Source organism: Numenius arquata, chromosome 6 (genome assembly GCF_964106895.1).
Source record: "Numenius arquata chromosome 6, bNumArq3.hap1.1, whole genome shotgun sequence".
Lineage (NCBI taxonomy): Eukaryota > Metazoa > Chordata > Aves > Charadriiformes > Scolopacidae > Numenius > Numenius arquata.
This window is the reverse complement of record NC_133581.1, coordinates 31,624,606-31,640,571: the sequence shown is the minus strand read 5'-3', so window position 1 is coordinate 31,640,571 and position 15,966 is coordinate 31,624,606. Positions and strand designations below refer to the sequence as shown.

The 15,966-nt window shown below is 44.0% G+C and overlaps 1 protein-coding gene across 1 annotated transcript in view; it reads left to right on the top strand.

Moving 5' to 3' along the window:
* The window catches only part of SYNE2 (spectrin repeat containing nuclear envelope protein 2), a 197,690-nt gene that overhangs the window by 1,300 nt on the left and 180,424 nt on the right, over positions 1 to 15,966 (top strand). The window contains exon 2 of the mRNA XM_074149900.1: positions 12,024 to 12,139. Coding sequence (XP_074006001.1) covers positions 12,061 to 12,139 — 79 coding nt within the window. The 5' untranslated portion in view covers positions 12,024 to 12,060. The remainder of the gene's footprint in view (positions 1 to 12,023; positions 12,140 to 15,966) is intronic.

Genomic DNA, 15,966 nt, shown 5'->3' with positions numbered 1-15,966 from the left:
TACCCTAAACGCAAAGCTCGGGGAACTTTGGAGCTGCGCAGGGAGCTGTGACCTGGTCCGCTCTGAAGCGTCGCTGCTGCCGTGTTAGTTAGTGGCATGGAAAAAAAAAAAATAATCAGTAGCTTTTGTGGAAAAAAGCCTGACTTATCTGCACAGGTAAACTGGGTAGGTTAAGGCTAAAATTCCTCATGTGTGGTATTTACAGCAGAAAGAGCGAAGCGTCCTGGGGGGGAATTCGTTGAAGGAATTAGCTTGTGTAGCAGAGACGGGAAGTACAGGCAGGTACCGAGTGTGAAATAGACCCCGTGCGGTTCTGATTTCAGACGAATACCAGAGCATTCTCCTGTCTTTTTTGATACGTGAGAAAGAATATGATAGCAGTGAAACAGAAAGAACGTGTTGTGTGAGCCCGGATTTGATTCCTGGAGTTCTGCTTTAAGGAGTCTGTGGGTGAAATCCAAGAGGTGAAACCAATTACAGTTTTGATAGCGGAGAGAACCCCCCCACCGGAGAAGTGGGGAGAGCAGGGAAAGAGCAAACTATTAAATAAGGGCTGGGAGACATGCCAGTCTCTGAAAATAAATGTTGGAGATCAATTCCAGGTATTTCCTGGTATTGTCATCCTGCTCCATCAACCGCCTGGACTGTAACAAGCAGTTTCATAGTCAGTGGACTGACAGGTTTAAGGTTGCTTGTTAGGTTTCTTTACAGAAAGAAAAAAAAACCACAAAAAAACAAAAAACAAACCACCCAACCGTGTCTGGTAGATTGTTTGCAGTGTTGTTTCTTACGCAGAACTGGGTGGGATGTTGGTGATGAAATACCCCTGGGACGGGGAAAGCAGAGCTTGTTGTTGTGAGAGGGAAGTAACAGCAGAGCTGGCTTTGTTTCGAGGGAGTGAAAAAAAAAATATCTGAATTTTCTTCCCACTTGTGTGCCAGGGCACCTCAGCGGTTCCCGAGGGGAAGGAAGCAGATACTTGTGCAATGTAGGTGTGAGCAAACGCTGTTCCTGCGGAGTAGTTGTGCCTTACGAGCGCTGTGGGTAGAGTTGGAATGGCTTTACAGGTACCGTTTGCGGGTGAAGAGCTTGGAGGTGTCTCTGAACGTGTTCCTTCTTGCGACGATTCTGAGAAAAGCCAGTCCGGGAGTTTACTGTACTGAAAGCCAGTGCCTGGATTGTAAGGAAATTGAGGCATATCCTGTTCCAAGGACTTGCCTTGGGGGGTCACACGCCAGCTCGCTGCTGGAGTTTTCCCCTGGAGGGTGATGCCGAGTGACGCGTCTCTGCGAGCTGTCCAGAAACACACCTGGGTGGGCTTGGGTGCCCAGACAGGGCTGGTGGCTTACCTGGCCCACTTGGCCGTGTCCTTGCCGCGGCTGCCTGGCCCCGGGAGAGGATGGTACGGCTGCTCTGTGTACCCAACACGCGTTCCCTGTGGCTTGACTGAACTTGCCTGTGAGTAACTCCAGTGTTAGTAACATCGCTGCCTGTCAGCAAGGGAGATGCACAGGGCTCATGAGCATCCGTCCTGTCTTGGCTCTGTGGTAAGAAATCCAAATTCTTACCAAAAGCAACCCAGACGGCTCTGATTTGGGTGTCGATGAGGAGACTGTTGTCCTACATGTGCAGAAGGAGAATGCATGAAATAAGGGAGGCATCCTTTAGTCTGGGCTATTTCTGGTTTGAAGCCCTTGGCTTCACAATTGCCACTGTATTTTGTTGTTGTTGTTTTATTTTCATAGTGAGAACAATTTATTCCAGCAGGTTACTGCATAGCACTGTGTTCTTTCTCTTGGGTTGTCTATGTGCCGGTTGGCTCTTTGGTCCTCTCAGGGTAAGACTAACAGTGTTTGGCCTGGTTTCCACCGCACACAAAAAGTTACTCTACAGGCTTGAAACTATGCTGTAAATCAGAGATTTAGGTTTTGTGGATTTTTTTTTTTTTCTCCTAAAGTAACTAATTCTTTGAAAACAACAAAAAGAGAGACGTTTTGTTTGTCTTAAGCCATGAACAGCAGTGCTTGACTTTGCGGAGCAGTGCAGAGGCTCTGCAGCGGAGGGTCCCGCACGGTCAGCGTGGGAGGCAACACCGTCAAAAGGCGCTTTCCATGTGGAAAGAATTATACGGACGTGAAAAACTGGCTCTTCGGAGAGGCGGCCCCTCCAGGTCAGAGCGGAGGTGTGCTGCGGGAAGAGCAGTGGTTTGCATTGCTCTAGTCTCAATTGGACATGCTTGAGAGAGAAGCTGATGAATTCCCAGCTGCTGGGCTCGGACCTGTCGTTAAAATCGTAGTTTGCCCTTCAAATTTTGGCAAGCTTAGTTTGCCGTTTACTTGACAAATCTCTCTTTTGTGTCCTCCTCCTCGCTGCGTAAAAGAGCAAGCGCCGCCAGAGAGAGCTACTTGCTGTGGATTCCTTTTCTCTGCTATATTTAGTGATCAAAACAAGTTCGTGATGTTTACAGGAATACTGCCAAAGCAGATAGGTTTCGCGGGAGACATGCCCTTTCTCTTTTGGCTCCCAAACACACACTGCGTTTCACTTTCCTCCCCTTCCCTGACACCATCAGTGGCTCTGTCTGTGGAGGTCTGTTGTGCAAACATTGCACTGCTGCTTCCAGTGATTTTGCTACGTGAGAACAAGCCCTGCTTTAGTGAAAACTCCTGCCTTCAGATTGTTGCTGTCCCTACCTTTCCCTTTTCTTAATTTCCTGAAAGAGCAGATTCCTGCTCTTCAGGAAGATCTTTCTGAACAAGAACAGCTTTATGATTTAATTGAGAAACTCCAGGCCTTTTTATTGCTGAGGCGAGCTTCACTCAGCAGAATAATCTGTTTGTTAACCATCTGACTGTTTCCTTTATTTGGGGGGAAAAAAGGAATTAGGAAAGCAGTGGAAAGGAAACGTTTGTAGTCCTTCAAAGGCAGACTATTACTAGGAGCCTGATTCTCATTAATACCATGTCATTAATACAAAGTAGTTATTATATACTGCTATTTTAAATACCTTTTACACCGTGTAAAGTGGCTCCAGTGTTGATGAGGAGCTGTGAGCCTCTATTAAAACGCTAACCAAATTGCAATCCAGGGGAAAGGGAGAAACACTTGTAAATAAAAGAAATAACTTCTTGCGATACTTCTTGCTTGGTTAAAGCAGGCAGCGTTGTCCGGTTTGTTGTGATCAGGCAGTCCCCGGCGTGAGAGTTGAGCTTTCTCTGATTGCCTGCGACTCCCTCCCCCTTCCTTTCTCCATTGTACAAACTCACTCCAGGCCAGGAAGCGCAGAGGAAGGGGGATGATGAGCTCTGCACAGCCCTTCGCTTCTCTGATGGGAACTGCATGCCTAAAGGGCAGAGGTCTGTCTGCTCCCTGCGGCGCTGGGGCTGCTGCGGCCGCCCTGCGCCCCTTCCCCTTGCCGAATGGAGGCCAGGCAGAGCGCGGCTACAAAATAACGTGGGGTTGGAAGGGACCTCTGGAGATCATCTTGTCCAACCCCCTGCCAAAGCAGGTCCACCCAGAACAGGTTGCACAGGAACGTGTCCAGGTGGGTTTGAATGTCTCCAGAGAAGGAGACTCCACCACCTCTCTGGGCAGCCTCTTCCAGGGCTCTGCCACCCTCAAAGGAAAGAAGTTCCTCCTCATGTTTAGGTGGAACTTCTTATATTCAAGTTTGTGCCCATTTCCTCTTGTCCTGTCCCTGGGCACCACTGAAAAAAGACCGGCCCCATCCTCTTGACACCCTCCCTTGAAGTATTTATCAGCATTGATCGGATCCCCCCTCAGCCTTCTCTTCTCCAGACTAAAAAGACCCAAGTCCCTCAGCCTCATAAGAGAGATGCTCCAGGCCCCTCATCATCTTTGTAGCCCTCTGCTGTACCCTCTCCAGCAGTTCCCTGTCCTTCTTGAACTGGGGAGCCCAGAACTGGACCCAGTGCTCCAGATGGGGCCTCCCCAGGGCAGAGCAGAGGGGCAGGATGACCTCCCTCCACCTGCTGGTCACACTCTTCCTGATGCACCCCAGGATGCCATTGGCCTTCTTGGCCACAAGGGCACATTGTTGGCTCATGGTCATCCTATTGTCCACCAGGACTCCTAGGTCTGTCTCTACTCATGGCTGTGCCTGGCTACCAGCCTTGCCTGAGCCCAGGTAGCCAGGGCAGTGGGGTCAGATAGGGGTGGGTTTCGTGTGAAAATGGAGAAAGGAGTGAAGTGGCAGTAATTGTGGGCTTGTGCCTACTTTCCTCGTTAACCGAGTGGGTAGAGAGAGGTCGTGTTTATGCACTGGATGTGCTTCCCAGGTACGGCACGGATCTTGAGCCAGCTCGTGTTTCTCGTGTTGTTTTTACGACAATCCTTCCCCGCAGCCCCGTTATCTGCGGGAAGCGGCCCTGGGGCTGCAGTGCGGCTGACGCGCCGGTCGCCAGGGAGGCATGCCAAGGACCCCGGCTTTGGAAAAGCTTTTCCATTCTGGCCTGGTGGCGACACACCGTATAAACCACGTGGCTTTTTGCACGTAATCGCAGGCTTCTGGGCACTGCACAGGTAGATTTGGGCTGGGGTGTGCTTATGGACTGTGTGTTTTGGGGATTGAATTGTCATCCAAACCCTTGACTTTGATGGAGCTGGGAAGTCACCAAAGGATTCTTGGCTTCCTGCAAGCAGTGTGCCCCGGGGTGATGGAGGGACATGGCATCAGCCTTCTGAGCATCCAGGCGTTCATCGCTCTCCCTCTTTACATCAACAACCGTGGTTTTGAGTTTTGAGTGGTTCTTGTTTTTATTAACAGTGTGGGAAAACTTGGAAACGCGTTGAAAACTGAATGTTTTCTCCAACTTTAGCAAGTATGCTCCGGCACTGCATTTCCACTTGGGAGTAGATAAACGTGAGATAGAGAGGCTCTTATTCTGAGAGCAAACAAACGCATTGTGAACCTCCACGGCTCGACTTCTGTGAAATAAAGGTAGTTTTCTCTCTCTCTGTGTGTGTGTGTGTTAACAACAGTGTGGAGTTAGTGCAGTTTTCAAACTGTGTAACTGTAGCAGAATGACTGATATATTTACCACCCCCCACCCCACACCCTCCAAAAAAAAAAGAGAAGGTCAAGAAAGACACTTTCCAAACCACGTTTTTAAATTGATTAATGCAATGAGAAGGTCCATTGTGCTGCTGTAACAGGAAGTGTTACTGATGTGTAAATCAAAGACAAACCAGCAATGTTTGCTGGCCTTAAAAGTGGTGTGGCTTTTGTACACTCATGCGCTTGTCCTGGCACGTTTTCAGAAATTATAAATAGATCACTGGGAAGTCCCTGGATAACAAAAATGTACTGCTGCTCGTTGCTGTAAATAAACTAATAAGAGATGTCTTGGTCTTGCAGCTCTTTTTCTTTGGAGGAGTCCTTACTTGTGCATATGGTTTCGGTGTGTCAGTTCACAGGAGGCAAGGCTATTCCTGTGGCACTGGGGTGTAGCTCTGTGTCCACCTCTGTCTCTGGCAGATCTAATGCTCTCTGGGCTCGGTTCTTTCTGAGCTGAGTTGTTCGGCTTTTTCCAAGCTTTTCCCTTTCCAATTCCTTCATCTTCCAGCTCAGGAAGACCCAAGGCCAGACTTGTTTCGGCATTATTCCAGGCAATGCAGAGTCTCTCTAACGCCACATGCTCTAATACTACTTATTAAAGGACTGGCTGATACCTGTCTGACTGCTGTAGGGTATTAGGTAGGATCAGGAGGCTACAGCCTCTTTCCCCTATCACCTTCAAAGTAATGGAAACCTAATGGAAGCCCTTTTCTTCCTCCGTGAAAGTGCAGAGAATGTGCCATTATTGCTTACTGGATGATGACAAGTATTTCTTTTCTGCCAGACAGGGAGAAGTCATCAGCTCAAGTGGGGGAAGTCAAGGTAGATCTGTCAGTGGTGCTGTCCCGATTTTTGCTACCTGAGAATCTGGCTTTGAAGGGAAGGGGATCAGTTTGTTTGCTGTGTGATCCCATTCCTGCTGTGGACCCGTATACAATCTGAGATGGCCCATAAGAGCAATGTTGGCAAGCATTTTAAATGTGGGAGGGATGAACTTCAGTCTGGAGTAGGACCTTAAAAAAAGAGGGTGTTTTACTGTAAAGATCTTGGAAAATGCATGCTTTAAACAGACCTTCGTCTCCACCCCGGTTACTGGGGGGTGAAAAAATGGTGAAACCCTTGTAAGTGAAATGTTGAGGAGAAAGCATCACCATCAAACTTGAGCGCTGTATGAACTTCTCTGATTTAACAGAGGTGTGAGTACATCGGAAGTGAGGGGGAAAAGGAAATACTGTAAAAAGCAGAACCTCAAACCAACTTCATGTAAGGGATCTTCTGTGACAGTTCTTTAGGTCGTATTACCGTGATTTGGATGCCAGCGATTTGCCTTTGGGGGGGGCTGTGACAGACTTACAGAAAAACGGCTTACCAAAGGAAGGCGGCTCAGCAGCACTTTGCAAGGCTGGAGACTTGCAGTTCTGAATGTTACTGCTCCTTTCTGAATGTAAAATAAACTGAGAACTTTGCTAATAACCAAAAAGGAAGAGAGTCTTCGGTCCATCTGCACTGTGGAGTTCTGCTTCCTTTGGACTGCTTTACCAAAGATAAAAATCTGCCGTTTCTGTTCATGACGTCGGCTCAACTGAACACATGAGTAATAATAATCTGTTGCTAGGAACAGACTTCAGTTTACATGTAGAGGCCTCTATGGAGGGAAAGTCTTTTGAGTCCCAGAATGGGTCATAAATAATCAGTGGCACTTCAAAGGGAGAAAAGTAAAAACAAGCGGTTGGAGATGCCATGCAAAGATGTCTGTAATTCCTGTTGTAACACCAGTGGAAAGCCTGTAGCCGACATAATTGGGAAAATATGGGGCATGTGTCTACAAAGGCAAAACAAATGAAGCAGGGAATCGCTAACAGGGGGATTATAATATTCATCTACCTCTGGCTGGGCTTGTTTGCAAGGTATCTGCTGCTTTCTGGTTTCAGGAGTGCACATCTGAGCTAATCTCACACCGTACGGTTTTTCAGGGCTGGCTCACGGGGAGGGGTGCGAGCGGGCTGTGGCGCGACGTGGGGGCGTGCAGGAGGTAGCTGTAAACTCAGAGACTGCAAATGGTCTTTGCTGGGACAGCGTGGAAATCAAGCCAACTACCTTCCTTCCTAGTTATTATGCACAGCTGTTTTGTAGAAGTAACCTTACATAATTAATGATATACACATTTTATATTTTAACTGTGGTTGCATACGTTGTTTTGAAAATGGCAGCGGTTTCGGTGTAGAGGAGGGTACTACATAACTGCTATGTTTTTCGGATGATGGAGTCTTACCAGGCTCGGTACTTGGAAGAGCTGAAAGACAAGGTTTGCAAACCACCCTGATTTAAACTGTAATGTTAAGGCTATGAAATCCTTGCTAATGAATCCTCCAAATCCATCTGAAACTTTGTTTTCCCCTTTCTTATGAAACAAGAATGTCTTTACAAAGACCCCGCTTAAGAAGAGCATCTCTTAGGTCTCATTGGGACTTAAGCCTCACTGGAGACATGGTATTTAAATCAATGTTGTCTCTCCTCATGATAAAATCTCTGGAATGTAAAGCTTGGGTACGATTATTTCCATATTAGTTCCTTGAGATTTCCAGTCCACTACCCGCCTTTAGGTTTCTCTCTGTCAATGTTCCTATGTCTGTGTATTAATACCCAGTGCATTTTTTAATCTGCTGGATCATTTCAGTTGGATTTGAGAAAGGAAGAGAGATTCCAAGGAAGCTAAGTTGAAATTCCGTGATGTGACTGCGCTGATCTAATTTCCACCTATGTTTTTAGGTGCTCATTGTGGGAAGAGCTGGAGAGGGAAGGGCAAAAGTAGTCTACCAATACCTACTAGAGGAAAGCCTGGGTTTTGAGTCTTACGTGTGCCCTTATCATGGGAAAAGCTTTTGTTGATGGTTGAACCGTTTGAGCTGCAGGTTGAGCCCAGGTGCTCAAGAATTTACTCCCTTGGAGAACACCAGTGGAAAGCTTTTCTCTCGAGGAGAACACTTGTAATGCACCTTTTTTTCTCCCATGCTGAAGAAAAGATGAGCTCACACAACAGCTCTGGTGCAATCCATGTAAGTTAATCAACAGGAAACAAATCCACTGGAAACGAGGCCCCAGCATTCCTGGAACTCTTTCTTTGGCTGTGTGATACTTCACAGGTTATCCCAAGGTGGAAGCAGTGAATGCTTTCCTGTATTAATGCCAGACTCTCCAGAAAAAGGGAAAGACAAGGTCATTTTCTTCGTCTTCAGTTTTATCCCCACTGAAAAGTCATGGTGTTGTTTGAAAGCATTGGATTTCTTTTCAACACTACGGGTATACATTTCATAGTTGTCCGGCATTTCATGGAAATGAAGGGATTTAGTTTAAGTTCGTTGAGTTGTTATAAAGCAAAACAGTTGACTTAAATACGCAGTAGAAAAGGTAGTTGTTCCTCATGTCTATGTAAAGCATTGCTCAGCAATCCTACCAATAGCTTGGCGGTTTCAGACCACTCAGAGGTTGATATGATATCATTACACTTAATATGCTTTATTTGAATGAAATTCAGGGCGGGGAGGGCAAAGGGACTAGCGTGTTGTCCCTGTGTAATCCCTTCTCAGACAATCTGTACCTTGTACCTTTTAAAGAATACTAATCCTTGTAGGTATGTCCTCCAAGAGTGTGTGTGTGTGGCTCCCTTTTAAAGCAGCTGTGGAGTCTTCTGTTGAGGCTGTTGATCACGTACTATAATTTAATTCATTAATAAAGCAACTTAATTAAAGTTAATTAATGCTTTAAATCTTAGCATACTTTCTGCTTTAAAATCCTGAAAGTTTTATTAACTTTAACAACTTTCATGCTTAGAGATCTGAAGTGGGATTGGGGTCCCATCACTCGAAGTGCAGTACAAGCACACGGAAGGAGACACTACGGACCGTGTGGTTGCCGCAGCTGGCAAGGGATGGGGACAGGAGAGGAACGGTCACAGAAAGGTTGAAAATGCATTTTGTTTTGTTTATGAAACGTCCGTTAATACTGCTCAGGGCTCTTGCATATTTTCCTGTTATTATAGAGGAATTTTAATGCCAAATCCTGCTCCCTTTCTCTGGCCTATGCTCCCAATGACTTTAGCATTACGCAAGTTAGGTGAGCGTGACTTGGTTCCACCTGTCTCACCGTCTCAAATTTGGATGTATTAAAGTCGAACAGATACGTACGTTTCCACTGTTTGGGGATTTTGTTCTGCTTTTGTGCCTTTAAAAGAAAATCTTCAAAAGTGTTTAGTTTAAAATAAAATGAAAAAAAAAAAAAAAAGAGCATGCATTGCCACTGATGTTGAGTGCATGCCCCAGAACCCCGGGTACGTACATATGTACGTAGTTTTGGGGACATCTTGCTTGTAGGTTACGCGGATGTGGCAATGGTGGGTATCCACGTGTGTGCTTCTAGTCTTATCCCTCTTCCTTTACATGGACACCCAATTTGAGTTATAACTTCAGGTCCAAATTCAGGCAGGCTCATTGATTTTTACCTGTGGATTCACTGTTGCCCGGGACTTAACTATTCCTTAAATATCTCTGGAGGCCTACAGTTGGCCAATGGAAAATTCAAGGTGGAGAGAATGCAGCTACACACTCCCTGTGTCCTGGGAGTGAAAAGCAACAGATCTGATGATGTGGTTTGGATTTTGCTTACATACTTCCCATTTGGGTGTTGCTGCTAACTTCGTAGCCTTCAAGATGGCAATCACGAGATCAAATTCAGGACATAACGGCGATACCCAAAAGACGTTAAGGTCAGCTGACATTTTGCATTTTTTAGGCCTTGGTTTTATATTGCTTATCTTGAGAGAAAAAGGGAGGAGTTTCCCAGGAAAGATTCCATCGCCTTGGGCGTAGGCAGCGCTCCCGGGAGAACTGGATTCTTGCTCAGCCCTTGCCCTCACCCAGTTCCTGTGAGATGCCAGCCCTGGCACTTAAACTCCAATTTTTATCAGTGGTAGTTTTGTGTGGTTACTTTTTGGTTGTCTGACTTGAGAATCGTACTTCTAGCTTGAGAACAGAGGACTTCGGAGAGCTCTCTGGGGTTGGAAATGCTTTAATAAAGACAACCACTTTATGTTGTCTATTTCTGAACAGTTCCCATCTTAAAATCACACAAAGCCTTTGTGCCAGTTGCCTGTACTGGGAGGCTTTGTTAGAACCCAATATTTAGAAATCTTTCTGATTTTCATCCGAACCTCAAGGCATGGCTTATTTATTATTATTGTCTTGTTCTTGTGCCTGCTGAAGATCAAATTAGTAATTTTCCTCCTCTTTTTGCTAGGCTCAGCAAACCAAACTCCTGTAAAATACTTTTTGTCTTTTCTTTGATAATCTGGATATCTTTCATCTTTACCTGCGCTTTTCTTGAATCTGGTGCCTTGAGTTTTGGGTATAAATTGTTGATGGCTTGCAGAAATGCTGTATATAATCACTGCAGCAGTTGGAATCAGTGCTTTGGCCGTATGAACTATTTCTCAGTCAATTTAAGTCAAATTATCAAGTTTTTTTTTCACCCCCTTTTTTTCTCCCCCCCTTTTTTTCTCTCTGAGCCTTTGCTTGTCATCAGTAAAACAATGTCCCGTGGCAGTGGGGTTGGACTAGATGGTCTTTAAAGGTCCCTTCCAACCCAAACCATTCTGTGATTCTAAATGTGGTCAGTAACCCCGATCTCATGTAGATGCTGTAAATATGAATTGATTGATGTTCGCGAAGTGTTCAGATGCTGGGGTGATGAGTGCCATAGAAAATCTTGTGAAGACTTAATAATCCTGTCGTCAGAACAGCTCTTGGGTAAAGCACAAGGACACACATTGTTCAGGGTGAGGGAGACAAAATATTGAATAGCTTCTCATTAAACACGTTGTCCTTTCTGTGCAGTGAGGGAGATGGGGACTGAGGAAAAATAGTACATAGTGGAGTAAACAAAGGCTGCCTCGTGATTCATAGGCACAAAGGGACTGAATGTAAAAAATTTTCTGGTGTTCTTTAATGTTGTATTTCCTTACTCATCTATTCACGCGCTGTATTTTGACATGTAATTGGTAGATGAGTTATTAATATATGAGGTGTAAATTCTAGTACTTATGATGAAAAGTTACAATTATTTAGGCAACAAAGCTTGTTTAAGGTGAGCTCTTATTTAATTTTCAGCTTTAGTTCTTTTTGAATTTGTTTAAGTTGTAAGTTCTTGATAAAAATGAGTCTGTGTCTAAGTATCCAGTTTTTCCAACAGTGGCAAATTGAACAATAGCTACTGTAGTACCAGAAACAATGTTAGACTTTGAAGAAGGATACAGCCTATGGTTCACTAAAGTTGCATTAGAGACAGGGGAGGTGCCCGGGGAGAGGAAAATGGAGGAGTTGGAAAAATAAAGTCCTTTATGGGGGATGCGGAGTAAGAATGGTACCAGACAGAGACAGCAGTTGTGATTATTCTCATATGACAACCACTGCCTTTTCATTTCATCTTAATCTTTGCAGATTCTGCCCGAATTGTTTCCATTCTGCAACAATTATCTGGACAGAAAGAGACATCTGAAAAGTACAAAGATTTAAAGAAAACCTTTCAAGTTTGGCAGCAACAAATCTGTGAAAGGCCCTTTGAGCCTTTGTCAACCTGGCTTTCTCAGAGAAAGCAGCTGTCTTTGAATTTTCCTAACCCTGGTGCTTTTGTTTTCATGGCAAGACACACTGGGATCCATGGTTTGTGTTGTAGAGTACTGCTGGCCGCTGTTAGAAAAGAGACAAGGGACCAAAACCTGGATTCACGCAGCAGGAACGTTTGCTTTATTCTGTATGAGCTGAGGAAACAAGTCTACCCAGGGAAGAAACCTGAAATCAAAACACACGTCTCTGCACACACTTGAACATCTTTGATATCATCAGCTCTCGTGTAAAACTGTACTGATTTTCTTCTTCTTCTTTTATAATTTCAGTTTGGAAACTGATTAAAGAATTGCCATAGGATTTAATATGGCATCAAAGCAGTCATCTCCCTCATCAGAGGAGCAGGCTTCCTCTGAAATAGATGATCTCTACTTATCACTGCAAGGTAAGTTGCTGTAGTTTTCTTTGCCTTTTTAATGTAGATTTTTGGTAAAAATCTGTGACTGTGCACAAGTTGAAGGGAATTCTGAGAAACCTGTTAAAACTAGCATTATGATCAGTGCAGCTAGTCCGTGTCTGTGCTTTGCAGATCTTTCTGTGTTACATGAGAGTCATCAGCAGTGAAATGAAAGATAACAGCTCTCGTAATATTTTCTTGTGGTATTTTCAGAGCTTTTCAGTTGCCTTTTTTGGTACAGATGTGCTCTGCTGGTTCCTATGCTTTGCTACTCAGTTACTGTAAACTGTTTTCAAGGGAACTGCCAGCATGAAAACAGTTATGCCGTTTCATTAGTTTCCTTGTTTTCAATTTGCTGGCAATTAGTTGGTTGCGTTAAGCCTGTCTTAGTGAGGCTATTACCTACAGTACTGTTTTATTTGTTTTTCTGTTCTTACTGCTATATCCCCTGCACGCGTAGAAAGACAGCTTGTAGAAAACAAGGAGAAAAGTTTTGTGGCTTCTAAACATATTTCTTACAGGTCAGAGTCTTTCATCCTTAGTCACAATGAGTTATAACGTGTTAAGCAAGCACTCACTGGCTGATCTGTAATTGTTCCAATTTAATGGCAGCTACCTGAACCGTGAGGTAATAGTGAGCATGTAAGAGACGGCCTCTCAGATAGGCTTTTTGGGTTTTCCTTAATCACCTGTTGAATTTTCCTCTATAAGAATTTCCTTGGAAGACTGATTTTGTTTTTGGTTTTGGTTTTTTTTTTCCCCTCTAAACATATTCATGTAAATGTTCATGGTGGCTATCAAGGAGGGTAGTCCAGGCAGGACTAGCACTGCTAGAAAGCCTGTCTTCGATCTGTTTAAGACCTGGTTATTCTAGGACGGATAGGCTAAGTCATGTTTCCACAGCTATTTCCTTTCAGCTCACTTGCAAAGAAATTACCATGGGTGCTTAGTTAAGAGAAAATATGTTTAAAACAGATGGTGCAAAAGAATATTCTGCCAAGTCACTTTTACGATTCATATTTACACTAATATTGTCGTTGAAGCCATGTGTTTTGATGAGTGAGCATTAACAGTGAGCTCAAGCCAAAAGTCTTTAATGTCTTTTCTTCTGTCTTGCTTCTGTGTCACATTTTCAGGAAGTCAAGGACACATACATGTTGTGCCAGTCAAACCCAGCCTTTAGTAGAAAGACTGAGGTGGCCATTATCATGAAACGGGTTTGGAAAACACGATCTAGCTTTAAGGCAGAGGGTTCTGAGTTGAAGTTACGTGGGATTTTAGAATAGGGTTTTATTTTGAAATAATCATGCTATTTTCTGAAAACTCAGATTGGTGTTTATGTGTCAAATAACAATAGGCGGTTTTGGTCAACGTCTCAGTGAAAGAGCCATGCTTATTAAAATTTGAATGACTAAATTATATTTCTTTGCTGTTATAATTTGAGCTCCTAGATTATGCTGAAATGAACACACTGCAAATCTGGGGCAAAGCTGTATGTGCCTGATCATTGTAAAATATTTGGAAACGTCCCCTAGAACTGACATAAGCAATTTTTGTAACGATTAAAGATGAAACAAGGGTGCAGACATGTCCTGTGTGTGGAGCTGTGATGCTGCAGCATCTGTTCTGGGTCAAACAAGCAAGCGGCGACACAGCTGTGATGAAGCACTGAAGACACATTTCCCTGACGTGGCATACAGAAACCATTAGTAACTCTGCCTGCAGAACTGTGGTAGCAGAGGTGAAATAAGAATAATAGGATCACTCAAGGAAAAGGTTGTGTGGTTTTTTTTTTCAATAATAGGAATCTTGGGATGAGATTTGCAAAGCAGCCAGAGATGCTGATTACTTTAAGTCTGCAGGTTCACCTGCAGAAGTTTTAGAGAAACCTCAGATTCAAGGAGTGGCTTCTCGTAACTGTTAGAAAAGCAGCTTACTTTTTGGGTGACTAAAGATGGATGTAAAACTGGTTGTGATCTGCTTTTCAAATGGTTAAGGTATAGCTTCAAAGAGCATGGCCAGCACTGCATAAATACCGCATAACAGGACATACACATAAAGAGTTGGCACTGAAGAAAAAAAGTAGGAGTGAGATCTAGTCTGGATTGCTCATCTTTTAGTCTACGTTTAAATTCTTTGTGATCCAGTCTTCTATTATTCCTGAAAGGCATCCAGTGATGACAGAGCATTTGTCTAGTCTTGTTAATTAGGACAAGATCTACTTAATGTGTCAGTTGGTTTGGTCATATAACATCGTCAAATTATATGCCTGAAAATGTAACAAAATGGTTAGCTTTTTTTTTTTTTTTTCCCTTCCCTACCACGTGTAAAACCAAACACTCATTTTAGATACGTTTAACTGATTTAAGTCACAGTCTTCTGTGAGGAGGACAGCCCTTTTGGGAAGACAAAGAAGGAAATGGGAAGAACTACCTCCTTAAAATAATTAGTGAAGAGGTTACTACTTAGTAGCTCTAATTATTGTAGAAATCCTATTAAATTAGTGCCAGTGGCTTAGTATCGTAAAAACCTGCTTTAGTGGAATTTCTGTTGGTGGGGTTTTGGGTAGAAGAGTGTTCAAGGATAAACATTCACTTTCCTTAATAGTGTTCAGCCTAAAAGATGCAATAAAGAAAGTCACTGGAAATAGGTAAAAATGTAACTTCTTTGTTCCTAGTGCATCTTTCTTTTCAGCTAAATCTTTTAGGGCATTTAATGAAGCTTGAAAAACATGAAGAAGATAGGTAAAGAAATGAAAGCGATAACGGTTTCTAAAGTTCCCATCTGCAGACGTTTTCAAATGATGAAGCTAGTCACAAAATCATGAGGCTGAAGTAAAAAGCTGCAAGAATGTAAACCCTTATATGTGCTTCTTTTCAGATTTATATATTGCTCTTTAACCTTTTCCAGTTTTCAAGCAGATCCCCACAAACAAGAGAGCAATAGTTATCACCCTTCCTCCTGGCCAAGAAAATTGAAATTGCTATGAAATTGTATGATGTGAAGACTTTGGCTCCTTCTTTTCTGTTGTGTTTTTTTTTTTTTCCTTCCCCCTGTCCTAGTTGTTATAATAATATTAAATCAGATTAAGGTCAACATTATCTGTGCCCTTTCCTCCAGCACCTCTCTGCTTTCTCCCAGTTTTCTGATGCAGCACAACTTATAGCCGCTGCAAAGCTATTTTCTGTCTTTCCACAGCCACCTAGAAGTGCAGGTGAAAAACCTGGAGCTGGACCCATTACAGGTAGAAACATTGGGGAAATATTTAAGGGAAGCATTTCTCCCGCCAGGCAGGCTGCAAACATTTTGGTGAATAGAGGATGCTTGTCAGCGAGATGCTGCGTTGGGGCGTGTGGGCCGTCTTTGCAACCTGAAGTCGCTTTTGCTGCAACTACGGAGGGAGGCGACAGGAGCTCGGGGCTTGGGGGGCAATGAGCACAGGAGGAAAAATGTGAGAGCCCTGGCCAGTGTCTCCTCCTGCCATGGAGGGGTCCAGCCTGGTGCTCGGCCTCCTGTAAATGGAGGAGGCACAGTCGGGGTCCAAAATGGTTTTCAGCTACGTGAACTGAGGAGGCTTTGTCGCCTCCTTTGGTAGGAGAAGGGCTTCATCGCAATGTTTTGAGAACTGCAGGAGGTACGACTGCTCTTTGCTGATGAGCCTGAGTGCAGGATTGCAGCGAGGGGAATGTGCCGCTACTTGCATTGCGGATGGGTAGCTACAGCAGAAGCTGAAGAGGGTTTGTGGCACTCTGAAGTGGGAATATTTTTTGCTTTTGGTATGTAAATCTGTTTATCTGTGGGAGGATCCAACCTCC